At 45.7% G+C, this 23722-nt stretch overlaps 1 protein-coding gene across 3 annotated transcripts in view; it reads right to left on the reverse strand.

Annotated features, from left to right (window-relative positions):
* GYS2 (glycogen synthase 2) overlaps window positions 1-21115 on the reverse strand; it is a 34149-nt gene extending 13034 nt beyond the window's left edge. The window contains exons 1-8 of one of the 3 annotated variants that reach the window (XM_081957822.1): window positions 20629-21115; window positions 17611-17661; window positions 12238-12419; window positions 11805-11996; window positions 8376-8561; window positions 4977-5121; window positions 1822-1939; window positions 641-761 (exon numbers count right to left, since the gene is read on the reverse strand). In XM_081957822.1, coding sequence (XP_081813948.1) covers window positions 641-761; window positions 1822-1939; window positions 4977-5121; window positions 8376-8561; window positions 11805-11996; window positions 12238-12419; window positions 17611-17661; window positions 20629-20749 — 1116 coding nt within the window. In that variant the 5' untranslated portion in view covers window positions 20750-21115. The other 2 variants (XM_081957823.1, XM_081957824.1) reach the window with 2 other exon arrangements.
* Between the last annotated feature and the right edge of the window lie 2607 nt (window positions 21116-23722).

A 23722-nucleotide genomic window follows, 5' to 3' on the forward strand; every position in this document is an offset into this window, starting at 1 on the left:
GTTCCTAGTTTTCTACTTGCATTTTTACATGCTTTCGAACTGCTAGGTTGGCAAAAGCGGGGACAAGTAACGGGAGCTCACTCCGTTACAGGGTGCTAGGGATTAGAACCATTGAACTGCCGACCTTCTGATCGACAAACTCAGCATCTTAGCCACTGAGCCACTGCGTTCCTATTTAAACCCCCCCAGATGAGATCATTCCACTTCCATTGATGAAGGCGGTGAGTCTTTCAATACTGACTGTCCAGGAATATCTTCAGAAGGATTGTAATAGATTTGTGGACTTCAGGTCCCAGAATTCCCTGCCCAGTGTGGATTTGAGGCCACGGATTTGACTTTCCCAAAGATATCGATCTGCTTGGCCATTTGGAGGCATGAAGTGCTGAATTTCGGTCTCATCCATCATCGCTCTCCTATGACCAGTAGTGCAATTCAGCCGGTTTTATCCGGTTCGGGCGAACCGGTGGTGGTGGGAGGCTCCGCCCACCCACCTGGACATCCTCGTATCCCGTTTTTGACACAGAAGCTCCTGCGCATGCTCGTCCTCACATTTGCGAACCAGTAGTAAAAGATAAGTTGATTTCACCCCTGCCTATGACTGACTATGTGGCGTTTCTGACGCGCCCGTCCTCTTTCTTACCCTGAGCAGGAAATTTAATCTCGACAAGGCCTCTAAAAACATGTCCGCTCCTTTGTTCGAAAACTCGTATCTCCCGGCAATGAAGAAAAACAGAGTCTTTTCAAGGTTGAAATCAAGATGGCTGGAAAGAGAGCAAACAAGGGCACAATGATGCAAACGGGTTGTTCAAACAAACAACATCATTCGTCGATGTTGAACAAAGGTCGCCGATGTGTAACAACAACAACATTGGAAGTTGAGCATTTGTGTGTGTGTGTGTGTATCCCAAATAGCAAAGAAACACCTGATCTCCTTACGGGAGCCCCACTGAGACAAAGCCAAAGGAATGCCTCAAAGAAGAAAATCCCCCAGAAGAGAGCTTGTGAATACACGCAGGATATTGATTCAAGGATTTTACTAAAAATTCAGTTTAAAACCTAACTCTTGAAACCCCTGCTCCCACTTTTCCAAGGAGTTTGCAGGGCAGGATTAAAATTAAAGGTAAAGGTTCCCCTCGCAGGTATGTGCTAGTCGTTCCTGACTCTAGGGGGTGGTGCTCATCTCCGTTTCAAAGCTGAAGAGCCAGCGCTGTCCGAAGACGTCTCCGTGGTCATGTGGCTGGCATGATTAAACACAGAAGGCGCACGGAACGCTGTTACCTTCCCACCAAAGGTGGTCTCTATTTTTCTACTTGCGTTTTTTACGTGCTTTCAAACTGCTAGAAGCTGGGCTAAGGAATGGGAGCTCACTCCATTACACGGTACTAGGGATTCAAACCACCAAATTGCCGACCTTTCTGATCGACAAGCTCAGTGTCTTAGCCGCTGAGCTACCGCATTCAAAATTCGGGCACTTGGCAACTATCATGTATTCACACCTGTTGCATCTGTTACCATCTGCAAACTTTCCGAGCCGGCTTTCAGAAATCAAAGCTAGTGGAGAAAGCTAGATTCACATGACGACCATGTGATTCACTTAATGACTGCAGTGATTCACTTAACAAAAATGGTCACAAGGTGATTCATAAACCACTTTGGTTAGCAGTGGAAATTTTGATTCCCATTATGGTCGTAAGTCAAGGACCAACAATGCAATCCCCCCCCCCCCCCCTTCTTCATCTCCTTGGCTGGAAAGATAGCATCTCTTGCTTCCTCCTAGATTTTGGAGTAACGCAAGAGTCCATTTTGAAAGGCAGATCCTACCCGTAGAAGTGACCTCGAACGAACTCTTGGATCCTGGCTTTATTGGTGGCATGCAAATTCTGAAATTCATGCATCGCCGAGAATTTTTTTATGTTGAGGCCGTTGGGCGTGACAACATCTGGAAAAGAAAGACAATGAATTTAGAGGTATAGTCACAGCTAGGATAGGAAGCTGATTAAGTTGATCCTTTAGGAGTTAGAACTTGTATGTGTATATATATCTATATCTCCATTTTTGCTGATAAATAAATGAGACTAGTATAGATTTATTTCAAGCTATTTAGCTCTCATCAGCTAGCCATACCCTTACTGTGTTTCGAACCTGGGCTATTTTTACATATTAGGCAGTTATATTAACCTCTAAGCCACAAGTTCTCCTCCCTTATCAGCTGAGCCAAGGAAATGATTAAGTGTTATGTCAACCCGGTATGCCCAAATAGGCTTACAGTTTAATATAACTGCCTAATATGTAAAAACAGCCTAGGTTCGAATCCCAGTAAGGGTATGGCTAGCTGAGGAGAGCTAAATAGCTTGAAATAGATCTATACTGGTCTCCCTTCATTTATTTATCAGCAAAAATGCAATACAAAAATTGTTTTCTGCCGGGAAGGCTCCTAGGGTGGAGCTGAAAGGCAAAAGGGAAGTACTATGTTCCCTCCCATATTTGGGCATACCAGGTGCTTTGACTTAATCTCTCTCTCTCTCTCTCTCTCTCTGTTGTTTTGCATGTGTGTCGCTGTTCAATGTAAATTGTTCTGCGCACATGCGCAGAACAATTTACAATGAATTGCACACACGCAGTCACTGAAATTCAAAATGGCGGCGGCTCAGCGGTGGCAAGAGAACTGAAGAAGAGTGGGGAAAGATGAGGCTAGAGACTCTGAGGAACATCCAACACAATTTTATTCAAAGTAACTGCAACAAGCAATACAGGAGAGAAAACAGCGTTCTTCTGTCTGACAGCTATTTATACGAAGAGCTGTCAGACAGAGAGACCAGTCAGGGACGCAGAACAGCCCGCCTTCAGCCAAGCCGCGCCTGATTGGCTAAGGCGCGGCATGGCTGTTGCTAGCTGCCAACAGAGGGAATCCCCGGTCGTATGTCGGGGAGGAAAGGAATATAGCAAGAACCAGTTCGGGGGTGTGGCAGGCCTAGTCGTTGCCAGGTATGTCACCCAGGCCTGACTTCCACTACCGGTTCAGCCGAACCGGGCCAAACCAGCAGCAACCCCCTTCTAGTACACACACACACACACACACACACACACACACTGTTTTTCTACCTTTGATTTCACAATCCTAAAGAAGGAGATCCATAACTCTATTTGGGAGCATGTGGCCTGCATGAAACAGAAGCCGAGTTCAATTCCTGCTTAAGTTTAATGGGTCTGAGAAGAATCACACATAAAACATGGGAGACCAGTGGTTAGCGCAGACGTGACACAATTTGATTTCGCGGACGGCATCTTTCTGTACCTCTGGCTCTCCTGGCTGAAAATTCATCATTTGCATAAAAAAAATTAAAGATTGTGACAGAATGTAGCAAGGAGATGGATCGCCAGGAGGGCGGGGCTGCATTCCAGAGGAGCAAGAGGCTACTCGGCACGGATATCTTGTGTGGGAGAAAGAGGATGAAGACAGGCCCTCCTTGATAATTCTCAGAATATATTGTAGATGTAGATTTTCCAAAGCACCAGAGGGCAGGACCAGAAACAATGGTTGGCAACTAACCAAAGAGAGAAGCAACCTAGAATTAAAGAGAAACTACCTTACAGATTAATTACAATTACAATTAAACTTGTAATTAACCTAGTATAGGTTAGTGATGGCGAAACTTCTATCCAAGCGTAGATACTCCACAGATTGTAAACTGTTGCGCACTTGGGCAAATGCCAGACTTAATGATCTACTTCCTCTAAGATCATTGAACTTTTTTTTTTGAACAACAGGGACATTTCACAACTTTGCATATTGACATGCGCCTGTTTCAAATCGTTCTTTACAAGTAAAGGTCCCGGAGAAGGCATCTCAACTCCAATTTTCTGTGAATAAAGCGGATTATTTAAAGACATTTGATGCTAAATCTTGACCCCCTTGATAGATGCCCTATTCCCCCAAAAACGGTAATACATCCTATTGAACCTTTTGAGTGACACTGCAGTATCTTTCCCCTGCCAAGCTGACCAAGGCATGCCCACAGAACCGGTAGTAAAGAAAAAATGAATTTCACCACTGCTTTTATTTGATAAATATATTGATATAATGACCTTGATAAAGGTCAAGGATCCCCGAGGAAGCTAAAGAAGCTGCAGAAATCCTTTTTTTTAATTGAAGGATTTGAAATACAATACAATACAATAGTAGAGTCGGAAGGGACCTTGGAGGTCTTCTAGTCCAACCCCCTGCTTGGGCACGGAAACATCTACCATTCCAGACTAATGGCTATCAAACATCTTCTTAAAGACTTCCAGTGTTGGGGCATTCACAACTTCTGGAGGCAAGCTGTTCCACTGATTAATTGTTCTAACTGTCAGGAAGTTTCTCCTCAGTTCTAAGTTGCTTCTCTCCTTGATTAGTTTCCACCCATTGCTTCTTGTTCTACCCTCAGGTGCCTTGGATGAGGGGCCCTTGGTGCCCTCTGATGTTGGTTGATTTCTTGCAGACATTTCATTACCCAATCTAGGTGACATAATCAGTACTGGAAGGGAGGGTGAGTTACGGAGAGGAGGAGGAGGAGGAAGGGGAGAGGGGGGAGGACCATGGGGTCCTTGGTGCTCTCTGAGGTTGTTTGTTTTCTTGCAGACGTCTTGTTTCCCAGACTAGGTAACATCATCAGGTGCTGGAAGGGTGTGTGGGTTGCGGAAAGGAGGAAGAGGAGGGGAGGAAGAGGAGGGGTGAGCGGGAGGAGAAGGACTATGGGTCCTTAATGCTGTCTGAAATTGGCTGTTTTCTTGAAGGCATTTCATTCCCCAACTATGTAACATCATCAGCACTGCGTAATGAAACGCCTGCAAGGAAAGAGCTAATTTCAGAGAGCGCCAAGGAGTACACATTAGCAGCAAGATTTCAACATTACTCCGTCGTGGTTAGTCTCCCCCTAATTTCATTACTTAGGAAATACCTTTGTGCCGTATGGCGGGAGAAAGATGGCTCTTACCAGTTGCTCTCTTCAACATGTGATCCGCTTCTATGGCCGTTATCTGAGAGACCGTGGTGAACACATGCGCGCAATGCACTGAGGCCCGTTCCATGCAGTACCTGTGGTATATCTGCCTTTCCCCTGCTTCTTTATCTATATCAAACTGTTAAATGGAAGGGGAAAAAAATAGTAATAGCACTTATATACCGCTTCCCAGTGCTTTACAGCCCTCTCTAAGTGGTTTACAGTGTCAGCATATTTGCCCCCAACAATCTGGGTCCACATTTTACGGACCTCGGAAGGATGGAAGGATGAGTCAATCTGGAGCCTGATAAGATTTGAACTGCCAAATTGCAAGCAGCCGGCAGTCAGCAGAAGTTGCCTGCAGTACTGCACTCTAACCACTGCGCCACTGGGGCGCATCATCAAAATGAAAATTTCAAACCGTACTCTTACACTTGTAAGTGAGTATTAGAGTTGGTTACCGGAGTCAGTCAGGACAAACTAATATAAATAACAGAGTTGGAAGGGACCTTGGAGGTCTTCTAGGCAGGGAACCTAATATCATTTTAGACAAATAGTGGCCCAATCTCTTCTTAAAAACTTCCCATGTTGGAGCATCCACAACTTCTGGAGGCAAGCCATTCCACCGGTTGAGTGTCCTCACCGTCAGGAAATTTCTCCTTAGTTCTAAGTTGCTTCTCTCCTTGATTAATTTGCATCTATTGCTTCTTATTCTGCTTTCAGGTGCTATGGAGAATAGGTTGACACTCCTAAGATATTGGAACACTGTTGAGGGGCAGGGAGAGGCAACTAAGAAATATCTGCCACAACATCCTTATGTAAATACTGCCCTTAAGAACCTGCAAAAGATATCACGATGATGTCACTAGATAGTGTGGCCCTTTTGGCATGGTCTTGTTTACTGATGGAATCTACTGGCATTGGTCTTGGGAATAGATAAGTTTTGGCCCAATAGGTCAATGGGACATTAGCTTGGTGGAAAGTTGACGTACTTCCAAGCAATAATACACAAGAATTTTATTAAACTTGTATAAGCTACCTGACCCCAATGACTGAGCAATCATAACAATTAAACACTAAAATTATTATAAAAGTTGGAACTGCGACAGGCCATATGCAATGGAGCGAAGGGTCCAACTCGCCTTCACCGAGACACTGGTCAAAACTTCACAGCGTTCAAAGATAATCCTACTATAAGGCTGCATTAACAAAATCTTACAAGCCTAAAAATACGAATCTGGCACTGTCTCATTTACAGCTTGGGAACCCAGAGAGAAGGTCCTTTCTCTCCCTTTTTCTCCACCCATTATACAGCTGCAGGCAGAGGTGGGTTCCTACCAGTTCGGCCAAGTAGGTAGTAACTCAGCCGGATACGCGCCTGAACTGATTCTATAGGCGCTGCCATAAGCAGCACCATCTTGTTTTTTGCTTCGGTGCATGCGCAGAACCAATTTTTTTTACTTCTGTGCGGGCGCGCATAGCATGCATCATGCGTGCGCATAGCTGAAGTGTGTCCCCGATCGAACTGGCAGTAAAAGAAGCCAGAACCCATCCCTGACTGCAGGGCAGCAATGGAATTCACCTAGGTTTACCACAGGTTCACAACTGTGAGTGGCGTGTGCCAGAGGTGGGTTGCTCCTGGTTCGGCCCGGATCGGGCGAACCGGTAGTGGTGGCGGCGAGAGGCTCCACCCATCCACCCACCCACCCAGACGCTTCTGCAGAATGGTCACGCGTGCACACACACGAGTAAATTATTAATTAAAAAATGGCATGCACACATGCTCATGTTGTGCATGCACGCCTTCCACGCATGCATGCTGCCTTCTACGCATGCACTTTGCTCTCGTGTGCGGCATGCACGCAGCATCGAAAATGAGGCTACATAGGACGTTTTGGAGTCAGGGCAGGTAGGCCAGTTTGCCGCTACCGGTTCCGGCAAACCGGTCCGAGCCGGCTGAATGCCACCTCTGCTGCAGGCTTAGCCCTTTGTTATCTGACCATTAGAATGAGCTCACCTGGTTGTATTTCTGTTTTATCTGGGAAGTCTGACATCAATCTAGCAAGTCTCTCCCTGCCTCCTTTACAGTCTGAGAATTTAGTAGTGTCCCTTCTAAGCTTCTTTCTCCACCCGTTAGGCAGCTGCAGGCTATGCCCTGCCTTATCTGACAATTCCCTAGGCAGCATCTCTCTCTCTCTCTCTCTCTCTCTCTCTCTCTCTCTCTCTCTCTCTCTCTCTCTCTCTCTCTCTCTCTCTCTCTCTCTCTCTCTCTCTCTCTCTCTCTCCCCCCCCCCCCCCCCATGCTCCTGTCCCTGACTTCCAACGTCATTTCCACATGTCATTATATTTGGGAGCAGAAGATGCTTGAATTTAAAGTTGATCTGTTAAAACTGTTTGATACATTCTAGTAAGAATGCAGTGGCTGGGTTCACCAGGCTCGCTATGGTTGAAGTTTCCCTTCCAATCTAGCAGTGCTCCAATATCTCAGGGGCTGCCCACAAAGAAGAGGTGGTCAACCTGTTCTCCAAAGCACCTGAAGGACAAGAAGCAACGGATAGCAACGAATTAAGGAGAGGACCAACCTAGAACTAAGGAGAAACTTCATGACAGTGAGAACAGTGGAATTGCCGTATTTTTCAGAGTATAAGACGCACGGGAGTATAAGACGCACCAAGATTTTGAAGACGTAAATTAAATTTAAAAAAGGTTTTGCACTCTCTAAGCCTCCCAAACCTTCTGCACCTTTGTGAAAAATGGGGCATGCAGAGAGTTTGAGAGGCCTGTAAAGTGCTCCTGGGGCTTGGGGGGGGAAAACGAGCAACAAATGGCCCGTTTTTCACAAAAAGGGCCCGCTTTTTGCCAAAAACAGTGCATGCATAGCCCTTAGGAGGTTTGCAGAGTGCTCCTAGGGGCTAGGGGGCCAAAAACGAGCAAAAAAATGGCCTGTTTTCTGCTCGTTTTTGCCCTCCCCAGCCCCCAGGAGCACTATGCAAGCTTCCCAAAACTTCTGCACGTCCATTTTTGCGAAGGGGTCGTGGTTTCATGAGGCCAAAAATGCTGTATTCAGTGTATAAGATGCAGCCAGATTTTCATCCTCTTTTTGGGGGGGGACAAAGGTGCATCTTATACTCCGAAAAATATGGTAGTTAACTCCAGATATTGTAGCTGCCCCCTCACTGGAGGCTTTTAAGAAGAGATTGGAGAACCATTTGTCTGAAATGGTACAGGATCTCCTGCTTGAGCAGGTGGTTGGACTAGAAGACCTCCAAGGTCCGTTCCAACGCTGTTATTCTGTTATGTCTCAAGATCTTTCCCACATACCATTACATCAAAAGAGTTTGTAGAATCACACTGGGGAGAAGAGAGAGAAAAAGACAAGGTGCATTTCCTCACCTGGTCCAAATGATTGTAGAAGTCTATGCTCGCTGCACAGAGGTACCTTCCTAACAGGGTTGCGTGAGTTGTGAAAATGGTCGCAACTGGAATCTTCCTGAACCGGCACAGGATGAGGCCGGGGCCAGCTTGCCATTCATGGAAGTGAGCTATAACGTTGGGCTTCTCTTCAAACTGACTAGCAACCTGCAAAGGAGAGAGAGAAAGGGGGAACATATGATGTCACCTCCTAACTTTCACCTTGTAGGAAGTCAGCACACACTCCTCTATTAGGAAAATGAGATATTTTAGGAAATATTAAAAGGGCAGAATATTTTCCCTAAAAGGGAGGCAGAAATTCTCTCTCTCTCTCTCTCTCTCTCTCTCTCTCTCTCTCTCTCTCTCTCTCTCTCTCTCTCTCTCTCTCTCTCTCTCTCTTCCTCCCTCCCTCCCTCCCTCCCTCCCTCCCCCCCCTCTCTCTCTGACACACACACACACACATACACACCTCTTTGTCAATGGGCCATTAAAGCCTGGGCCAGTCTATTCTACATAACAAAGATCTACCTCCTTCAGGCAGAGCCATAATAGGAATCCCAAAGCCTTTTCATTACATCATCACCAAGCAAAAGTCAACCAAGCTTGGGACTCAGGATTGCAAATATCTGCAGTTCCAAAACTGGAGTTTTACTTGCTCTAAGTAAGGTGGTGTAGGAAGTTAGCATCTACCCCTCTCCTAGAAAAATGAAAAATTCTAGAAAATATTTAAAAAGGCAGAATATTATATTTCCCTGGGTGAGAAAAGGAGAAACATGTTTTAAAAGACAAAGCAGCTTCCAGCAGCTGCCTGGTCCCTCCCCTTCAGCTCCAGGGTGATGGGATTAAGAGATGGCCTTCAGGATATGATAGGATTAGCCCTCTACCCATTTTACAACATGGCACCTGGGAAGATTACATCACCCAGCAAGGCTCAACCAAGCCTGGGACTCAGGACAACCTACAGAGTGGCCCCTACATGACCCCATGGCAACCAATCAGAATACAAGCTCAAATTCAAAAGCTCAGAGAGGGCATAAAACCCAGGCACTCTCAGCATCTCTCCCCCTTTTTCCCCCTTCACCCAACATCTTCGAGGCCTGTGATCCTGTCCACCATTCAAACCATCTTTCCAAACAATCTCCATGTTTCCAGTGTCTTTCTCCCCACTTGGAACTGAACCCAGAAGGGCATTTCTTCCAACAACATCTCAGCAATCTCCAAATTTAAAGAGCGAAAAGAATAAAGAGTACTTAACAACATCAATAACCAAGTCAGTTAAAAACCTAGCGGTACACTTGCTCAATGGGTCCAAAGTACAGGAATTCCTTTTCAGCTTTGTTTGTGGCAGGAGGAACATGGAATGATAAGAGTTGGAAGGGACCTTGGAGGTCTTCTAGTCCAACCCTCTGCTGGATGGGACGAAAAGGCCTTAAGAGGTTTGAGTGAATTCCATGGTTATTTAATGATTCAGTTGATTCTGGGCGGGCATTCCAGAGACTGGGAATTTCATGAGCAGAGCAATGATTAGAGAAGCAGTTTTATAATAGGAACATCTATTTAGAACTAGCCAATAACCCAGGATTGCCTGGGTATTTATTTATTTATAGGGGGGAAATGTCCAGACCAAACGTAATTTCTAATGTTGGATTTTCCCCCTTACTAGAGGGAGCCCCCTTGTGGAGTACTGGGAAGCCGTTACCATGGCAACTCCACTGCGCTGCACAGTAGAAGCCATTTTAAGGCAGTACGGTAGATGTCATTTTAAGGCACAATAGGTTGTATCTTAACAGAACACCCCTCCCCCCCAGGGATGTTAGGGGTGTCTTATCCCCACAGTATTTGTTTCCAGAGGATAAGCCATTTGTGTACCAAGTTTGGTTGAAATTGCTCAAGGCGTTCCAGAGCTATGCTGGAACACAAACACGCATACACAAAAATCCATTTATATATGGATTTATATGTAGATGTATGCATTATAAGGATAGCCAAAATTTAGGATTTCATTAACTACGTTCCATCAAGAGATCCAAGAATATGTCTCGTGTGTGTGTGTGTGTGTGTGTGTGTGTGTGTGTGTGTGTACACCCAGGAAGAAATCCCCAAGGTGCTTTTCCAAAAGCAACTGGACTTTTATTGGGGTTTTTTTTCCCTTGAAAAAGTTTCACTTCTGTTATCAGGTCAGTTACACAAGTGTTAAGAATAGAAAAAGATTAAGGGATTAAGGAGAGATTTGAGCAGGAGGTCACCAAGTCAAGAGATAGAAGGAAGTGTGAGAAAGCAACTCAGAATAAACCTGTCTTAATTTTGTTTGTTCCTCATGCTTTCTTTTATCTGTGGTCCGTACAATTCACTATCCAACTTGCTTCCTAAGGGCTCTTTCCTAATTTCCCTCAAGGACAGCTCTATGTTTCTTTATAGATGCTGCCCAGGAAGAGGTCAAAGTCCACCCCACAGATTTTTCTGGATTCAGAGGGATTCCAGGGGCTACTCGGGTATTTGCCCATTGATAAGGAATAAAGGGATGGAATCTAAACAAGGAGAGATTCAACCATGAAATAAGGAGACATTTCTGACAGTGAGAACAATCAACCCATGGAACAGAAGTTACCTTCAGAAGTTGTGGGAACTTCATCCCTGGAGGCTTTCAAGAAGAGACTGGATTGCCATCTGTCAGAAATGGTGTAGGGTCTCCTGCTTGGGCGGGGTTGGGGGGTTGGGGTTAGACTAGATGACCTACAAGGTCCCTTCCAGTTCTATTTCTATTATTTCTATTTTACTCCATTCTCCATTCTATTTTCCATTCCATTCTATTTTTCATTCCATCTTTTCTTTTTTCTTTTTTTAATTCTATTAAAAAATAGAATTCTATTCTATTCCATATTTTCTATTCTATCCTATCCTATCCTATTCCATTCCATATTTTCTATTCTGTTCTGTTCTGTCCTGTCCTATTCCATTCCATATTTTCTATTCCATATTTTCTGCTCTGTTCTGTCCTGTCCTATTCCATTCCATATTTTCTATTCCATATTTTCTATTCTGTTCTGTTCTGTTCCGTTCTGTCCTATTCTATTCCATATTTTCTATTCCATATTTTCTGCTCTGTTCTGTCCTGTCCTATTCCATTCCATATTTTCTATTCCATATTTTCTATTCTGTTCTGTTCTGTCCTATTCCATTCCATATTTTCTATTCCATATTTTCTCTTCTCTTCTCTTCTCTTCTCTTCTCTTCTCTCCTCTCCTCTCCTCTCCTCTCCTCTCCTCTCCCCTCCCCTACTGTATATGGCAGGCTGAGTGCTTGCATGGCCACCAGCATCAGAAGCTACTGGAGCACTAGAGGGGATGAGCTACACAAGTAGACCCTTCCAGTTAGAAAGACAGATGAGGAGTCCAGTCCCAAATACAGCACCTCTTTCAAAAACCAGGCAGTTAGCGATCCAAAGATGAGGGCATCGTTTGCTTCTCGGTCGTGGTAAGGAATCCCGATATGGCTGGCTTCCCAGAATTCCCCTTTCCATCTGTCCAGATTCCAAGCTGCTGATGCGATATCGAACAGCACCACATAGGGGCTCCCTTCAATCAGCCATCTCCCAAAATGGACCTGCCAAAGGGAGGAGGAAGAGTTAGGGTAAAGCCTGTGAATTATGTTGGACCTATTCAAGCAGAGACTCATTTGCCATCTATTAAAAAAAAAAAAAACCACCCAATAATAATTTTGATTTGTTTGTTTATTTATTGATGTGAAGAGAGGATATTAGGGGCCTTGTGAACCCCATAACTCTTCCCAGGCTTTAGGATTTTTCTCTTAAATGTTTGGGTTTTCTAGGGGGAAACTTGTTCACCTGATACCCATTGGCTTTGATCACATCCATAGCTTTCTTCACTGCTGCATTGGGAGACTCGCAGAGCTCCACTTGCGTCTTCACGTTGTGCTCAAAATAAGGGCCCAGGAGAAAGTAATTCTCCCCCCATTCTTCTAACGTGGTTTTGGCTTTGGTCTGAATCACCGTGCAGATGCCACCAACTGAAACAAAAGCAGGACAAATGTGAATTCTAAAAGTTATTTCTTTCCTTCTTTGCTCCCTCCCTCCCATTTCTTCCTTCCTTCCTCCCTCTCCATCCTCCCTCCCTGCCTCCCTTTCTCCCTCCCTCCCTTCCTCCTAACCTACTTCCTCCCTCCCTCTCCATTCTCCCCCCTCCCTCCCATTCCTTCCTTCCTTTCTTCCTCTTCTTCCTTCCTTCCCTTTCTCCTTCTCCTTCTTCCCTCCATCCCTCCCTCTCTCCTGCTTTCCCTCTCCTTCCTTCCTTCTATCCCTCCCTCCTTCCTTCCTTCCATCCTCTGTTCATCCCCCTCCCCCTCCCTTCTTCCTTCCCTCCTTCCTTCCCTCTTCTCCTTCCTCTCTCCCTCTCCCTCTCTGTCCTCCCTCCCTGCCTCTGCTTTCTTCCTCCTTCCCTCTTCCTTCCTTCCCTCCTTCCTTCCCTCTCTCCTTCTCACCAGATCCTCCCCCTCCATCCTCCCTCCCTCCCATTTCTTCCTTCCTTCCTCCCTCTCCATCCTCCCTCCCTGCCTCCCCTTTCTTCCTTTCTCCCTCCCTCCCTCCCTCCTAACCTACTTCCTCCCTCCCTCTCCATCCTCCCTCCCTCTTCCTCCCTCCCATCCTCTCCTCCCATCCTTCCCTCCTGCCTTCCTTCCTCCCTCCCTCCAACCTCCCTTCCTTCCCTGCCTCCTTCCTTCCTTTTTCCCTTCCTTCCTCTCTTCCTCCCTTCTGCCCTTTAAAAAATAAAAACAATAATACAAAGCTTTAATGAAATCATATTATAGAATAACTTAATGAAACAACTTGGTACTTTTTTGGAAGAAAAAACAGAGTTATGGCTGCATAATTCTGGGAGTTGAGATCCACACATCTTAAAAGTTACCAAACACTGCTCTATATCATTCCACGCGGTTACTTCATTTGCACAATATGCTAAAATAACGGGTGGGTTTCCCACAACCCCTTGCCTCCCCCAAATCTCTCCAGCCCCAAACTGGCTTTGTTTAGACTCGAGTGTGCAAACCCAAGGAAAATGAATCTCTTTTTCACAGGGCAGGTATGTACCTGTCGAGACATTTGAAAGTTGGCCGTATCCCAGGAAAAGGACACCTCTGGAGAAAAAGCGATGGCTTTTTTTTTAATTGCATAGTTTGTGTTGGGTGTGGAGAGACAACTGAAGCAACGAAGAGGTCTCCTGTCACCTCCTATAATCCCTGCCTGCTCTGCGGTTTCATGGGGGGCCCTTGGGAAAAGTTGCTTTGGAACAGTTGCAAAAAGCTCCGTTGGTAGAAATGTCCCTCTGGGTTCAGTTCCAAGTGGGGGAAAAGACACAGGATTCATGGAGGCTGATTGGAAAGATGGTTTTAATGGTGGACAGGACCACATGTCTTGAAGAAGTTGGGTGAAGAAGGAAAAAAAGGGGGAAGAGATGCTGAGAATGCCCTGGGTTTTATGCCCTCTCTGGGCTTTTGAGTTTGAGCTTGTATTCTGATTGGTTGTCAGTCTCCCATGGGGTCATGTAGGGGCCACTCTATAGGCTGTCCTGAGTCCCAGGCTTGGTTGAGCCTTGCTGGGTGATGTAATCTTCCCTGCCAGGTGCTTTGTGGTGAGATGGGTAGAGGGCTAATCCTATCATGTCCTGAAGACCATGTCTTAATCCCATCACCCTGGAGCTGAAGTGGGGAGGGGCCAGGCAGCTGCTGGAAGCTGCTTTGTCTTTTAAAACATGTCCCTCCTTTTCTCATCCAGGGAAGTACAATATTGTCCTGGACTGTGCTGGTGAGAAGGTGGCAAAAGAGGATCACATGACCCCCGGTACAGTCCAACCGTCATAAATGTGAGTCAGTTGTCAAGCATCTGAACCAGGGGTGGGCTTCTGTCGACATTACTGCCAGTTCACAACCTGCGTGCAACATGTGCCCGTGCGCGCTTTGCACACTTCGCACCAGATGCATGCTGTGTGTGCATGCGCTGTTCAGTGTACCATATTTTTTGGAGTATAAGACGCACCTTTTTCCCTCAAAAAAGAGGCTGAAAATCTGGGTGCGTCTTATACACTGAACACAGCATTTTTTTGCCTCCTGAAACCCCGCCCCTTCACCAAAATGGCCATGCAGAGCCTTTAGGAGGCTTATGGAGTGCTCCTGGGGGCTGGGGAGGGCAGAGATGAGCAAAAAATGGGCCATTGTTTGCTCAATTTTGCCCCCTCCAGCCCCTAGGAGCACGCCATAAGCCTCCTAAAGGCTATGCATGCCCTTTTTTGGGGGAAAAAAAAACAGGCCCGTTTTCACGAAAAATGGGCCGTTTTGGGGAGGTTTGCAGAGTGCAAAAACTTTTTTTAAAAAATTTGCCTCTTCAAAATCTTGGTGCGTCTTATACTCCAAAAATACGTTAAATTGTTCTGCACGCTTGCTCAGATCAATTTACAGTGAACTGCGCACACACAGTCCCTGAAATCCAAAATGGCGGCACCCAATTGGCAGTGAGGGAACCGGTTCAGAGGCATGGCAGGCCTGGGTCACTGCCAGTTCTGCGGCCCAGGCCTGAATTCCACTATCGGTTCAGCTGAACCCCGGCCAAACTGCCAGCAACCCACCTCTGACCCACTCGTAAATCATGTGACTGTGCAACGGTCGTAAGTGTGAAAAACAATCGCAAGTCACTCTTTTCAGCCCCGTTGTAACGTTGAACAGTCACTAAAGCGAACTGCTGTAAGTCGAGGATTGTCTGTCTATAAACGGCTCACGATGCCAATAAGGAAGGAGGGCCTCGCCGTTGGTAAATACTTTTTTTATCCAGAAAGAAAGTGAGATCGAAAACGATGGGAGCCGGTTTTCCTTTGAGGGCAATGTCCACGCCCCAAATTTTCAGCCACAGCCGATTTCAAAGGCCAGCCTAATATTTGCCCCGCCGAGATTAGATCTCTGGGGTTGCAAGAGACTCTTCCCAACTCAGTTTCCCTTTATCTTTAGCCATGCAGGGAGATGACAGGTGAAGTTACTGATTGACTCATCAGTAACTCATTTCTGTCCTGACAGCAGGAAAAGATTTGCTCCTAATGGCAAATCGACAGGTTTTGGAACAATGTCAACAAATGCCACCCCTCCGTTTTAGTCCGGTGCTTAAGCTGGCTCTCTACGAGGAACAAGACAAAGTCGATCAGAATAGATGGAGGAACTGGTTTGAGTGGAATGAGCTTATCCGGAGCAGGAGAGTTTTGCGGTGATTTGGCCCAAGTTACTGGATCTGCATTCTTGTGTGTGTCTTTATTTGCGAACATGTATGTTATCTGTTCTTGTGGTTGACTCTTCTAGATGGCTTCCAATGGCTGGATGACAATAAATGCAATATAACATCTAGGGCAGTGTTTGACAACCCTGGGTACTTGAAAACATGTGGACTTCCTCCCTCCCTCCCTTCGTTCCTTCCTTCCTTCTCCTAACCTTCCATTCCTTCCTCCCTCCCCTCCATCCATCCATCCATCCTAGCTCCTAACCTCCTTCCATTCCTTCCTTCTTCCTCCCCTCTTTCATTCTTCCTTCCTTCCTCCCCTCCCTCCTTCCATCCTTCTTCTTCCTCCCTCCTTCCTTCCTTCTCTCCCTCCCCTACCTTCTTTCCTTCCTTCCTTCACTCCCCTTCCTCCCTCCCTCCCTTCTTTCCTTCCTTCCTTCTCCTAACCTCCTTCCATTCCTCCCTCCTTCATTCTTCCTCCCTCCCCTCCTTTCTTCAGTCCTTCTCCTTCCTTCCTCCCTCCCTCTCTCCCTCCCCTCCTTTCTTCAGTCCTTCTCTTTCCTCCCTCCCTCTCTCCCTCCCTCCCTTCTTTCCTTCCTTCCTTCTCCTAACCTCCTTCCATTCCTCCCTCCCTCCTTCATTCTTCCTCCCTCCCCTCCTTTCTTCAGTCCTTCTCTTTCCTCCCTCCCTCTCTCCCTCCCTCCCTTCTTTCCTTCCTTCCTTCTCCTAACCTCCTTCCATTCCTCCCTCCCTCCTTCATTCTTCCTCCCTCCCCTCCTTTCTTCAGTCCTTCTCTTTCCTTCCTCCCTCCCTCTCTCCCTCCCCTCCTTTCTTTCCTTCCTTTCCTTTCCTTTCCTTTCCTTCCTTCCTTCACTCCCCTTCCTCCCTCCCTCCCTTCTTTCCTTCCTTCCTTCTCCTAACCTCCTTCCATTCCTCCCTCCCTCCTTCGTTCTTCCTCCCTCCCCTCCTTTCTTCAGTCCTTCTCTTTCCTCCCTCCCTCTCTCCCTCCCCTCCTTTCTTCCTTTCCTTTCCTTTCTTCCTTCCTCTCCCCTTCTTCCCTCCCTTCTTTCCTTCCTTCCTTCTCCTAACCTCCTTCCATTCCTCCCTCCCTCCTTCATTCTTCCTCCCTCCCTTCCTTTCTTCAGTCCTTCTCCTTCCTTCCTCCCTCCCTCTCTCCCTCCCCTCCTTTCTTTCTTCCCTTTCCTTTCTTCCTTCCCCTCCCCATCCAACCAGGCTGTCAGGGAGATGACCAAAAATCACTCCAGCTGCTTTGGATTGCTTGCTTGCAGCAAACCTGAAATTAACTCAAGGCCATCAGTTTGGCCACCCCACCTATTCATGGATTAAAAAACAAAACAGTGGCCCTTTGAGTTTACCAGCAGAACAAACAGACATTGCCCCACCATTTCTGAGAGGAGGCATACTGCAATGTTTTTTTTCCCAGGTTTGATGTGAGCATGGAATTGCTAAAGAGAGGGTGCTAATAAATTCATTTAAACAATGGGTTTGCAACATTTTCTTTTAGAACCATGATGGAAATGAAAGAATAGTTTTAAAAATGGAAAAGATTTTGAGAGCTAATGTGGCCAAATGCTTAAGCTACCATACTAGAAACTGGGAGGTTGTAAGTTTTAGCCCTGTCTCGTGTGTGAAAGTCAGGTGGGTGACTTTGGGATAATCACCAGGAGACAGTAAGTTCTAATCCTGCCTTAGGTATGAAAGCCAGCTGAAAGACATTGGACCAATCAGCAGGTGACTGTGAGTTGTAGTCCCACCTTAGGCATGGAAGCAAGCTGGAAGGGACCTTGGAAATCTTCTAGTCCAGCCCCCTGCTCAAGCAGGAGAACCTATACAATCTCAGATGTCCAGTCTCTTCTTTAAAACCTCCAGTGATGGCACACCCACAATTTCTGGTGGCAAGCTGTTCCATTGGTTAATTGTCCTTACTGTTAGGAAGTTTCTCCTTAATTCCAGGTTGCTTCTCTCTTTGATGAAATTCTTAAAAAAATTAAATTGTACAAATGGATCGTGCCATTTTTGCTCTAATGTGCCGAGGCACCAAGCTAGAAGCCAGGAGACTGGGAGTTCTAGAGTCCTGCCTTAGGCACGAAAGTCAGCGGGGTGAGCCAAAAATCACCAGGAGACTGAAATCCTACACTCCCTCTTGAGTATGAAAATTGACTGCGTGACTTTGGGACAACCACCAGGAGACGGTGAATTCTAGTTCTGCCGTTAGGCTTAAAAGCCAGCTGGGAGACTCTGAGGAAGTCATTCTCAGCACAACCCACCTCATAGGGTTGTTCTTATTGTGGCGAAAATAGGAGGAGGATGTGAGGGATATGTTTGCTGCCTCAGCTTATTTCTCAAAACAATCAAGGTGGGCGACAAATGAATAAAAATGGGTGCAGCGGATTCAGTGCAGGCCACAGCGGTTCTACACAGCCACCTGCCTTCACATAAGTAACTCCATCTTCCTCCCCACTCCTTCCCCCCCCCCCCAGTCTTTCATTCATAACCCTAACTCTAACCCAGGGGTGTCCAAACTTGGGAATATGAATATGACATATGAGTTATGACCATAAGTCAGGGGTGTCCAAACTTGGGAACTTTAAGACTTGTGGACTTCAACTCCCAGAATTCCCCAGCCAGCATGGCTGGCTGGGGAATTCTGGGAGTTGAAGTCCACAAGTCTTAAAGTTCCCAAGTTTGGACACCCCTGCTCTAACCCTAACCCCTCGCATCCTGGACATAAATTGTTTCAACTCCTACCCTCAAAACGACGCTATAGAGCACTGCACACCAAAACAACTAGACAAAACTTCCGGCCCGGTCACAGCACGGAGACAGCCTTGGTCGCGTTGGTGGATGATCTCTGGAGGGCAAAGGATGGGGGTTGTTCCTCCATCCTTGTCCTATTAGACCTCTCGGCGGCCTTCGATACCATCGACCATGGTATCCTATTGCGCCGTCTGGAGGGGTTGGGGGTCGGGGGCACCGTATTACGATGGTTCCGCTCCTACCTCTCTGACCGGACGCAATGTGTGTTGGCAGGAGAGGAGAGGTCGACCGCGAGGCCCCTTATCTGTGGGGTCCCACAGGGCTCGATCCTCTCGCCTCTCCTGTTCAACATATATATGAAGCCGCTGGGTGAGATCATCCGTGGTTTTGGGGTGGGATACCATCTGTATGCTGATGACACTCAGCTGTACATTTCCACCCCAAACCACCCCAACGAGGCTGTTGAAGTGATGTCCCGATGTCTGGAAGCCGTACGGGTCTGGATGGATGACAACAGGCTCAGGCTCAACCCCTCCAAGACAGAGTGGCTGTGGCTTCCGGCTTCCCGGTTCAACCAGCATATGCCATCGCTGACCATCGGAGATGATCAATTAGCCCCGGTGGAAGGGGCACGCAATTTGGGCGTCCTCCTTGATGCCCGGCTGTCTATGGAAGATCATGTGACAGCCGTGGCGAGAGGGGCGTTCCACCAGGTTCGCCTGGTGCGCCAGTTGCGGCCCCTTTTGGACCGGGAGGCCTTGCGTACAGTCACTCACGCGCTGGTGACGTCTCGCCTGGACTACTGTAATGCTCTCTACATGGGGCTCCCCTTGAGGTGCACCCGGAGACTGCAGTTGGTCCAGAATGCAGCCGCGCGGGTAATTATGGGGAGATCGAGGTTCTCCCATATAACACCTATCCTGCGCGAGCTGCACTGGCTTCCTGTGGTCTACCGGGTGCGCTTCAAGGTACTGGTTACCACCTTCAAAGCGCTCCATGGCACAGGGCCTAGTTACCTGCGGGATCGCGTCTTGCCCCATACATCCCTGCGACCCGTCCACTCACACAGAGAGGGACTACTCCGGGTGCCGTCCTCCAGAGAGTGCCAGAGGGCAGCGCCCAGAAGTAGGGCCTTCTCTGTAGTGGGCCCCACCCTTTGGAATGACCTCCCCCCAGACATCAGAACTACAACCGACCTTCGCTCCTTCCGTATGAAGCTGAAAACCTACCTGTTTCGACTAGCTGACCTGGCATAACTCTACAACCTCCCCAGCCCAGGGCATTTTTAATTGTAATTTTAGTTTTTAAGGGTTAATTTCACTGGGGTTTTAACTTTTTAAGTATTGTAACTTATTTATTTATTCTTACCTCCTCTATACGCTATATAATACCTTTGTACGTCGCCCCGAGTCCCTGTGGGGAGAGGGGGCGACTAATAAGTTCAAGTAATAAATAAATAAATAAATAAATAAAACTAGACACAAAGACAGTCCCCCCCCCCCCGAACGCCATCACTCTGCTAAACAAACAATTCCCTCAACACTGTCAAATTATTCACTAAGTCTGCACTACTATTAATCTTCTTACCGTTCCTACCACCCATCTCCTCCCACTTATGACAGTAACTGTGTTGCTTGTATCCTTACTATTTATATTGATTGTTTCCTAGTATGACTTGATTGCTTATTTGTACCCTCTGACTATCATTAAGTGTTGTACCTGATGATTCTTGACGAATGTATCTTGTCTTTTTATGTACACTGAGAGCATCTGCACCAAAGACAAATTCCTTGTGTGTCCAATCACACTTGGCCAATAAAGAATTCTATTCTATTCTATTCTATTCTATTCTATTCTATTCTATTCTATTCTATCTCTGCTCTGCTCTGCTCTGCTCTACTCTACTCTACTCTACTCTACTCTACTCTACTCTACTCTACTCTACTCTACTCTACTCTACTCTACTCTACTCTACTCTACTCCACTCCACTCCACTCCACTCCACTCCACTCCACTCCACTCCTGTATTGCATTGTATTCTATTGTATTGCATTGTATTGCATTGTATTGTATTAGTCTCTTCTATGTTCGGTTCTATTCTATTCTATAATTTTTGCTACATTGATAAAATCCATCGCTCCAGCAGCTTGGAAGGGAATTTTTTTTTTTTTTAAAAAGGACACTAACCTTTATTGGTGACTTCCCAGGAGACTTCGAAGAGCAAAAGATCTTCTACTGGTAAGTCTTCACTGTCCCATTGTGGAAGACCGTTGAGAGAAGTGACCGAAAGGGATCGGACCAGAGGCATTTTGCTCCTAGTTGTTGCTGTCTCCCGAGGCAGAGAGCCTTTGTAGCGTTTGTGCGGGTATCTTTAAATGATGGGTCTTTCCCCACTTGGTGCAGGAGGGGCTCTTTGTTTACCCTACAGAGAAAAAGAGAGAGAGAGAGAGAGAGGGAAAGAGAGGGAGAGAGAGAGAGAGACAGAGAGGGAGACAAAGAGAGACAGAGACACAGAGAGAGACGGAGAGAGAGAGACACACAGAGAAAGAGAGAGAGATTTATCCAGAAAAAACAAGAACGAAAGAAAGAAAAGGCAGGAAATTTAATACAAAACAAGAATAGAATTAGTAAAACTTGCTGGAAATCTTGGCAGGGTTTTCAACAAACTGAGACCGAAGTAGCTTTGCAATTTGCTCGGCAGGCACCGGTGCTTTTCTCCTGCTGGTTAGAAGGGGGAGCTGTAAGCCTGTGATTTTTCTCACTTGCAAAACTGAAATGGAGAATGAGAAGGAAGACTGCAGGGGGAAATGTAGGCTAGAAATACAACAATAGAATAGAATAGAATAGAATTAGAGTAGAGTAGAATAGAATTAGAGTAGAGTAGAATTAGTGTAGAGTAGAGTAGAGTAAAATAGAGTAGAGTACAATAGAATTAGAATAGAGTAGAACAGAACAGAAGTAGAGTAGAATAGAATTAGAGTAGAATAGAATTAGAGTAGAGTAGAATAAAAATAAGAATAAGAATAGAATAAGAATAGAATAAGAATAAAATAAGAATAGAGTAGACTAGACTAGAACAGAACAGAATAGAATAGGCTGGAAGGGAACTTGGAGGTCTTCTAGTCCATCCCCCTGCTCAAGCAGAAGAAAAGGCTACTATTAATTTTTTCTGGTGGGCTTATGATAAAGCAGAGAAATATAGGTTGTCCACGATTTACAATTGTTCATTTAGTGACCATTCAATGTTACAACAGCATTGATTTTTTTTTAAAAAAGTGACTTGTGATCGTTTTTCACACTTACGACCATTGCAGCCTCCCCATGGTCATGTGATCAAAATTCAGATGCTTGTCAAACTGATGTCCTGGGGTCTTGTGATCACCTTTTGTGAACTTCAAAGAAGCAAAGTCAATGTGCGAGTTAGATTCACTTTACAACCTTGTTACTCTTAACAACTGCAGTGATTCACTTAACAACTATGGCAGGAAAGGTTGCAAAATGGGACTGCTTCGCTTAGCAACAGAAATTTTGAGCTCAGTTGGGATCATAAATTGAGGACTGCCTGTATTGGGATGAGATCTTTATCTTAATTCAGAAGCTTCTTAAAAGCTTTTTTTTGCAATAAGTTTTTTGTTTTATTTTACAGTATACTAGCCAATAACTTGGCGTTGCCCAGATATTTATTTATAGGGGGGAAATGTCCCGACCAAACGTAATTTCTAATATTGGATTTTCCCCCTTACCAGAGGGAGCCCCCTTGTGGAGTACTGTGAAGCCATTACCATGGCAACTCCACTGCACTGTACAGTAGAAGCCATTTTACAGCAGTACAGTAGAAGCTATTTTACGGCGGTGCAGTAGAAGCCATTTTAAGGCACAATATACTGAATCTTAACAGAACACACACTCCAACGGGTGTTAGGGGTATCTTACCCCCACTGTATTAGTCTGCAGAGAGTAAGTCATCTGTGTACCAAGTTTGGCTGAAATTGCTCAAGGCGTTCCAGAGTTACGCTCGAACACACACATATACACACACATTTTTATATATAGAGATAAAAAATCCAACTTCAATTGAACAGTGTGTTGTCTAGGTACAAATCATTTCTGATGGATAAAGAGCTTGAAAAAAAGTTTGGAAGTTGGTTACTATCTATGTTAACATGACGAGAATCTCATATGCACAAAGTCAGAAATTAGCTTAATTCACACAACGGAAGAATAGATGCAGGAGTGGGTTCCTGCCAGTTCTAACCTCTTCTACAGAAGAGGTTCCACAAATCTACAGTGCCGTTTAGAACCGGTTCCAGCTCCCTCCCCCTGCCCGTCCGCACATCATCAAGATGAAGATTGAGAGGAGGAATTCTGGGAATTGAAGTTCACAAGTCTTAAAGCTGTCAAGTTTGAACACCCCTGGGTTTTTTTTTCTAAAGAGTTAGGGGTGCAAGGGTCTTGTAACTTGACAGCTTTAAGACTTGCGTGCTTCAAATGCCAGAGTTTCTGAACCAACATTTTGGTTGTTAAGCAAGAGCGTTGTTAAGTGAGTTTCACATTTTACAAGTTGGCTACGTCCACCCAGTCACATGGCTGGCAAGCTACTCCCATCTGGTCACATGGCCAGTAAGCCACTCCCACAAAGCAGGCCACACCTACAGAAGAGGTTCTAAAAAAAATTTGAAACCCACCACTGAATAGATGGATGGTAAAACTGGTGCAACGGACAACAAAGATGATAAAATTTTCTGTATTAACAAAAGAGAAGAATCTTTCTAGTTTTTTTCCCCAGTTGGAAACGGCTTCTGGAGTTTGTGCTTGAAACGGAAGAAAATAGAACTTTGATTGTAGGTTTTGATGGCTGGAATGACATTTTTATTATAGAAATGGCTGGAAATATTTAGAGATGTAAAGCAAAAAGTTGAGGTTGTAACCTTTTTTATATTCTGCAACACTAAAAAAAGTTGGAAGTTACTGGAGTTTTTTCCCCCCTTTCCTTTTCGTTTCACTTCTCTTTTTTCCTCATTTAACTTTTCTAACATTTGCTTTCTATCTGTGTGTTTGATCTTACAATAAAATAAGAGCAAGCCATATTAAGAACGGTTGCAGGATTTGGGTTTGGCTAGAGAAAAGAAGGACTAGGGGGACACACATGATGGCAATATTCCAGTATTTGAGAGCCTGCCACAAATAAGAGGGGGGTCAAGTTATTCTCCAAAGCATCGGAGGGCAGGACAAGAAACAATGAATGGAAACTAACCAAGGAGAGAAGCAAGCAGAAGTTGTG

The sequence above is a fragment of the Natrix helvetica genome, assembly GCF_964273705.1.
Source record: "Natrix helvetica genome assembly, chromosome: 6".
Lineage (NCBI taxonomy): Eukaryota > Metazoa > Chordata > Lepidosauria > Squamata > Natricidae > Natrix > Natrix helvetica.